Below are 7,560 nucleotides of genomic sequence, written 5' to 3' on the forward strand. Positions count from 1 at the left end.
GATATTTTAAAAGCACATAATTTAAAACACTTACTGTAGCATCTTCAATGCTTCCTTTTTTCAGCCTGATGTCAAGACCTTCCTCAGTTGTTACCAATGAGAAGTTCTTGCTATTTTGAGAAATTTTGCTTTTCGTAGGCTGATGAACTGTACTGGTCTGATGCAGTGACTTGTTGGAAGGTGAATAATCTGAAAACACTTCTGTCAGTGCCTTGCTGAAAGCCTGAATGTTATTCGGTGCAATATCCACAAGATGAACCTCCTTCAAACTGCTGTCCCCCATGGATTCTTCCAAGGTCTCCTTGATGGAGGATACAATTGAATATGTACACAGTTCCAGGGGGAAGCCAAAAATCCCTCCACTTATAGCAGGTAGAGCTATGGAACGATGATTGTATGTTTCAGCTAGTTGTAGACTTTTCTTCACTGTCTTTCTTAACAAGCACATGCAGTTTTCTGCTTCATCCTTCCTCCACCGGGGCCCAACAGCATGAATGACGTTCTTGCAGGGCAGTTTCCCAGCGCCCGTGATAACTGCGCACCCAGGCTGCAAATTCCCGTTCTTCCTCACCAGCTCGTCGCACTCCTGTTGCAGCTCCGGACCAGCTGCTTTTAACAGTGCCTGAGCAAGGCCACCGATGTGTTTTAAGTCTTCATTAGATGCATTTACCACAACATCAACAGGATGAGTGCACAAGTCAGCTTTATAAACTGCTATTACAATTCCACCTATGGTCACCTGCCTATAGGGCTTGCCTATATTACTATGTTCTTGCTGTTCTTCCAGCTGTTCTTCCGACTGCTCTTCCAGCCTGACTAGACACTTAAACTCTTGTTTCACAAGAGCAGCAAAAAAGCGTTCTCGCTCTTTGAAATACCACTTGGCTCCTGGCTCTCTAATTACCACACGCTTATAATGCAGGCCAGACAGAGTTTGCTCAACTAAGGTGACTCCCTTCAGCACTTCTCTTCTCGGCCCACTCAAGAATATAACTCTACATTTCTTCTGTGTGCGAAAGTCAACTTCCACACCTTTATTCTGTAAGTCACCCCAAACATTGGTCTTCTCTTTCTCAAAAAAGATTATGACCGCCATGGGCTTTCCTCCAACGATCTTTCGTACTTGCGTGTTTTCATCTATAAAGTTAAAAAATTCCTCAAAGGCTTTTGCTACTGCTTGAGAACAACCAGCAATGATGACCTGACTCTCTGCCTCAGTGACTGTTATGGCTTCAGAGCAGTTTCGCTTGATGAGCATCCTCCATTCCTTCTTCTGGAGGACTGACTCATCCTCCAAAGTAATGGTTTTGTAGTCCAGTTCCTTCTTTATTTCTTCTTCTGCTTTTAGGACATCTTCAGGAGAACTCCCTTTCAAGATGATAGCTTCTGTGCCAAGCTCATAAAAGGCACTAATTTGTTTTGACATAAACAAGCTCTGTGACAAAGTTTCATTATCAATATGCTCTAAAAACTGGAAAATGTAAGGGTGGATATTAACTGTTTTCTTTGCCATTTTGCGTATATTGTCTAATATTTCCCCTTTTACTTTGTAAACTTCCTCAGGCACTCCACACAGGTTAATTAACTTACGATCATTTGCAGAAGATATCTGCAGGGCTGGGAACTCCATATGAATTTTTTCTTCAAGACCAGTACTCTGTAAAATTGCATATTCCCCTGGACCCATTACCACCGTTTCTTCAGTTTTTTGCTTTTCTCTTTCAATGTCTCTGGTGGCCTCTTCTATGAGAAACTTCAGTTCTTGTTCAACATCCTTCACAACTTCTTTTTCACCTACCAGAACAACTAAATCCTTGGAAATACACGGGATTATCAGAACTTCATCGTGGGTGAAGCGGTTTCTAATGGCTTCCCACACCTCTGTGCTTACTGGACATTTAATTGCTTTGTACTTCGATATGCTATGTGAAAATGCTGTAGAAACATCTTCATTCCATGTCTTGATCAATCGAGATACTAATCTCTTCTGCTCAGACAAAGTAGCTGAAGGATGCAAAGTAACTTTTGGGTCTGCACAGCGGGGTTCAGGCCATGTTAGCACACAATTACACTTTGCCATTTCACAACTTATTGCCTCAATTAGCCTATTATTTCTCTGCAAGTAACCCCAGATATACAGATCCAGAGGCACTGTAATTGGATCTGGCTTCTTTATTTGAGGCCCTTCCTTTCCATATAGAGTTGTTCCCAGCGAGATGTAGTAAGGATAGACAAAGATCGGTGTTTGGCTGAGTGAATGCTGCTTTGCCAAGATATTGGTTACATCTAAAACAAACAAACAATAACCCAATCAATCAATGCTAGCACTTAAAACCAAAGAACATCTGCTTTTTTTTTTTTTAAACTGTGTTTTCCACATAATTATGTTCGTTATGTCCAAGAATAGTTTTACACGAATTTTTCCCCCTTCCCAGATAGAAATAATTCCAAATTATTGAAGAGTTACTGGTTTTAAATGCCAAAAACTAAGTTAGAGAGAGACAGTTAAGAACCAACACTGTCCATCTCCAGGAGGAGGTATGCACAGCACTGTCTCTGCCCCCACTTCTGTTACATGCTGTACTTGAAGTGCCCAACTCAGTAGTTGTCTGGGCTATACTCAGCTGTATCAAACCACAGCTCCTCCATTTCCCCCCAAAAAGGGGGAAACTTCAACTTCCCTTCAGCTCTCCCCTTCCCTGCAATGCCTCCAGCTTCCCCCTTGTCCTCCACCTTCCACAAATGCTCATGTTTCCGTCACTGGCTGGACAAGCCACAGCACCCGCTCTCCGGCCAAAAAGCTGTCCAACAAATTGTCCTCAGGCGAGCCAGACAGCACACATTGCCATGGGGCAGCTGGTGGTGAAGGCCTGGGGGAGTAGTCTCCTGCGCTACGTGGGGCTGTGCTTTCTCTATTGAACCCACACTGTAACCTGAACTCTGTAAGGATCAAGGCCTGGGTGAAATAAACTGTGCACAAAAAGGAAAAAATTCTATGCCTCATGCTCAGCTGGTCCAAAACTTAAGCTTGCACTCCAGTTAGCAGAGACCTGCTGACAAAGCACCAGATCTGCTGGTTTATGAGGGCACTCTAGAAAATCCACATTTTGATCTTCAAGTGAAAGGATCTCAGAGAAATAAAGGCTTCATATTTCTGTATTACCTTTATGGTCACTGAATGTAATGATAGCTGCATTTTCATCAGGCAGCTGCTGAACATCCACCACTTGTGCACCTCCATTCTTCTTGCTTTCAAAGTAGATAGTTATATAGTCACTGGGTGTGTTAGGTGGTATATTTTCAGCCCTAATTCTTCTTGTTAGCTCAAGGCACCGGGCAGTAATATTTTGTTGCTTTGCTCTGTGGTTTTGATTAAGCTTGCTAGCAAACTCCCCAGCAGCTAGAGAAGGAAGAAGAAAAGAGAGAAAAAAACACCACAGAAAAACCCCAAGATCAAACTAGTAGCTCACTTTTCTACTATGATGTTAGTAGACTATTGCTGTGTGCATTGACCAAAGCACTGAATTACAAAGCATCTATTAACCCACATCTATAGCTCACAAAGCTACTTCTTTCCACTCATTCAGTATCTGTCACCTAGTAATCACCACATGGTTGATCACAATTGTTGACTACAACTATCATAGCCAGAATTTGTCACTAGTTTTCCTACTGAGTAGCACTGGGTCTCTTTAACCCCAAAAGAAAATAAGATCAGTTCATTTTTGGGCTATGGCTTTATACGCAACTAATTAGACATAAGTTAACAGTTCAGATTTGGATTCTTTCAGTTTTATGATAAACACATTCTATTTTTGGCTATTCCTCCCCCCCGTTATCATCACGGTAAAAGATAGTCAAGTCACTTTTACATCTGTCAGACAAACACACAATTAAGTTTTTAAAGGATCTACTTATTTCCTAAAGGGTACACCAAAAATTTGTGACCGGACCACAATATGAGAAAACCCTATGCCTTCTCAGAGACTAAAAACTTCCTTGGTTTAGTTATACCACAGACTAATCCCTTCACAACTTTAAGGTTTCTGAGCAACTTCATTCTTGCATATTACCAGTAATACAACTATTTCCACAAAGTGGATTCGAAGTGGCGTATAACTTGTTTTCACCACATTCTACCTTCTAAAGAGATTTACAATTTTTCCACACAGATGACAGAATTCTCTCTTCTTTCCTGTCCCACCTCCTCACCCAGAATCAAGCGCAGATAAAATCATCTTGTCCCTAAAAGGACTCAAGCGCAGCAGCACTCAAAGAATCCTGGAACCAGTTCACTGCTGCCAGTTCAATTCAGTTCTCCTGGTAATGCAGTGCTGTTATCTCTACAACACCAGCTATGGCATTGGCTTACACTGTTTCTGAATCTGGTTTTATCATACCACTTGCTGTTGCCCATGTCCTGGGATGGAATTTGTTAATACTATCAATCATAAACTTTGGCAGGAACCAGGAAGTCCCCCCAACCTCTTACTGGTGAGAAGTAAGAGCAGACACCTTTCCGTCACCTGGAAGATGCCTTTGTCATCAATCACTAATAAGGCAGAAGAGAAAGCGTATGGTATCAAACACACTAAAAAACCACAGTGGGCACGCAGTAGCTTAACAACTAGTTGGTACTGCTGCATGAGGCAAAGCATAGGGTGTTAATTCCACGCTTCACGTAACTGACAGCTGCCACTCTGTGTAAGGACAGCTGGACTTGCCTCAGCGTCCCAGGGTCCATCCAGCCCAGTATCCTGTCTCCAGCAACAGCCACAGCATGTATCTAGAGAACAGCTTTAAGAAGATGCTGCTTCCCTAATCCTCTCCCAGTCTCCAATCTATTACAGTCAATTTCCCCAGCCTGATGCAGTCTATTTAATAACCTTAAAAAGCTCTGTTCCACGAACTTGTTCAATCTTCCCTCAAATTCATGCAAACTTACTACACATGTAACACCTTTTGGCAAGGACAGCCTTTATCATCAATCTGTTCTAAGATCGAGCACATCCTTTTGTTGCTTGTATAAAGTTATAGTTTGTTTTTAGTCCTACCTGTTCTGTTTACTACCCAAATCAAGCTAGCCCTCTTCTGATTTACACTGGCCTCTATAACTTACAGATAAAAGGTATGTCATTAACTTTACTAGAGTAAATCCTCATTTAAAATGATGCAATATCAGATTAAACCTTAAAACTATGACAGAAAACATTTACTTCCTGCTTAGTCTCCCCCTGACACACACACAAGTGGCTAATAAAAAAGATCCACAACTCTGACTCCTTCTTACCAATATTTCCAGTAAAAGTAACTACAGCAGCATGTATTTCAGGAATCATTTCCACACTGAAGTCACCATCATCCTCTGACAAGCCACTGATGTTCTCTACCAGCATAATTAACATGCAGTCTTTTACTGTCTCCTGCACATTTTCAAGCACAACTACAGTAGACAGAAGGGATTCTTGAGAGTCCTCCACTTGCCATGGCTTCACGAACAGATCAATTTTCTTCACTGAGTGATGCTTCCTTTGCAAAACTTCTTGGGCATCTAGTTCCACAGGAAAACAAAGACAGACATGATCTTCCCTTCCCCTCCCATCACAGCAGAGCAACATGTTAAATTACACTCTACTTTAAAAATCCGGCCAGCCATATTTTCTCATATCACAGAAGAAACAGAAATAAGGCAAACCTACATCAAAAGTTAGGGTCAGGATAAAAGCTACTCTATGATCTAGATGTCCCCAGTCTCCCCAAAGGAAAGGGGGGGCGGGGGGGGGAAGTTACTTTTTGAGGTAAATGCTACCTCCTTTCTACTGCCCTCAAGTGCAAGAAACTGTTCTCCAGATTAGTAACATGTAATAAATAGCAAATAAAGAAAGGGTTTTCCATCCTGCTTATCTTGTGTATTTAACGAATATTTAATGATATTTGACTATGTTAAATATTTAACTATATTTAACCTTCTCCTGCATAAACCGTTTCCTCTTTTTGCATAAATCCTTCACACACTAACAAGTAGCCACAGCACTTTAGTATAGAGGAAAACATAGGAAAACTACAGATAAATTGAGGCTACTTTAAAATCTTTTTCTCCACAGAGGTGAGCATTCACCCCTCTGTCTTACAAATACATAATATTTACTACCTCTTTTCCTCCCAATCTCCAAAACCCTGGCAAATGAAAGGAATATAAAAGAAAATACAACAAAATAATATTTACCCATGATCTGCAGTTAATACTGTACTATGCTTTATCCAGTCTCCTGAACTAGAATTAAAGCTTACTTATGCTGCAGTGCTCCTGACATCATTTCTCCTGCATTATTCTGTGTGAGCCTTGATCAAGCATTTGGGAGAGGTTTAGAGAACCACTTCTTCCCCTGTGGGTTATTATAAACACTGTCAGAAACCCACATCTGCATTGGATAGACAGGCACATTTGCTCCTTTTACATCCTATGGGAATAATTACTCTTTGGGAATAATACGCCATTTCTGCTGAAGCAATGCCCACAAAGAGATCCAGCACCAGCAAAGGCCTATTTTTAGAAGGAAGCTTTAGTAATATAACACCCATAAGATACGATCATACCTTCCTCATTCTGAAAGGTGATGATCATTTGCTGATCCTTTTTGATGTAGGACTCGATGGCCCCCCCACCGGACTTCTTTTTATTTTCAAAGTACATTTCCACAATTTCATCTTCTATTTCCTCCCCAGAGGCAGTGGTTACTACTATGACAGATTTACTAGAGGTTGCTTTTTCCGCTTCCAATTCCTCACATGATTCTGAAATGAAAGATCACACCCTAATGCCTTAGGCAAAAGTTAAGGAAAAAAACCAAGCTTATTATCTTCCAAGCTTTCACACCACTTCTTGTTCAGATCATAGATAAGATCAGCGAAAAGAACAGGCAAATAAACAGTAATTCAGGTGGGTTTTGTTTGGTTGGGTTTTTTTTTTTTTTTTTTTTCACAACAGCCTTTAAATGCTAAACAAGCCGAGCATATCACTAGCGTGAGTTGTCGTATCAACAGGTGAGGAGAAAAGGCTTCCATTCATCACCAGGCAAGGACAGCAGAAGTGACGGCTATGAAAGCTTCTTCACAAATCCACGATGAGGGGAACCATCGCTCTTCTGTTTATGCACTCTCTCCATTTACAGTTTCAGCCATTGCTGTGGGTCGCCATGGGTCTACAGGTGCTGGCTGCCACAGGAGCTCAGGTGTACCTGGGGTACACAGCTACTGATGTTCTATCACAGGTTGCCCCGTGGGGCTGGTGGTAGCTGGGAAGGTCTGGGTAGGGACAGCCTTTACCCAGAACAAAGGGCAGCATCTACTGCATGCTCTAAGGAACTGACCTGTCTGAGGCAGCCAGTGAAGTGGGGAGTTTCCTAAAGGGACTCATACACAGAAAAAAACCTGTATTTACTTATTTTAGCCTGAGATAATGATTTCTATGCTACATTGGACATCACAAGCCATGTAGGTGACCAGGGCACTATTGCAGCATAAAGGTCAATGAAAACCAATGAAGCAAGAATATACTGG

General features: G+C 41.6%; 1 protein-coding gene across 1 annotated transcript; it reads right to left on the reverse strand.

The window, feature by feature from the left end:
- Window positions 1-16: 16 nt before the first annotated feature.
- LOC104072177 (poly [ADP-ribose] polymerase 14-like) lies at window positions 17-6,694 on the reverse strand (the record flags this gene model as incomplete). Its single annotated transcript, XM_009588098.1, has 4 exons — window positions 6,598-6,694; window positions 5,291-5,551; window positions 3,164-3,400; window positions 17-2,286 (listed from the first exon to the last, which is right to left on the reverse strand). Coding segments are annotated over exons 1-4 (2,865 nt in total), but the record flags the coding sequence as incomplete, so codon positions are not given.
- Window positions 6,695-7,560: the final 866 nt, after the last annotated feature.

The sequence above is a fragment of the Fulmarus glacialis genome, unplaced genomic scaffold (genome assembly GCF_000690835.1).
Source record: "Fulmarus glacialis isolate BGI_N327 unplaced genomic scaffold, ASM69083v1 Scaffold43931, whole genome shotgun sequence".
Classification (NCBI taxonomy): domain Eukaryota; kingdom Metazoa; phylum Chordata; class Aves; order Procellariiformes; family Procellariidae; genus Fulmarus; species Fulmarus glacialis.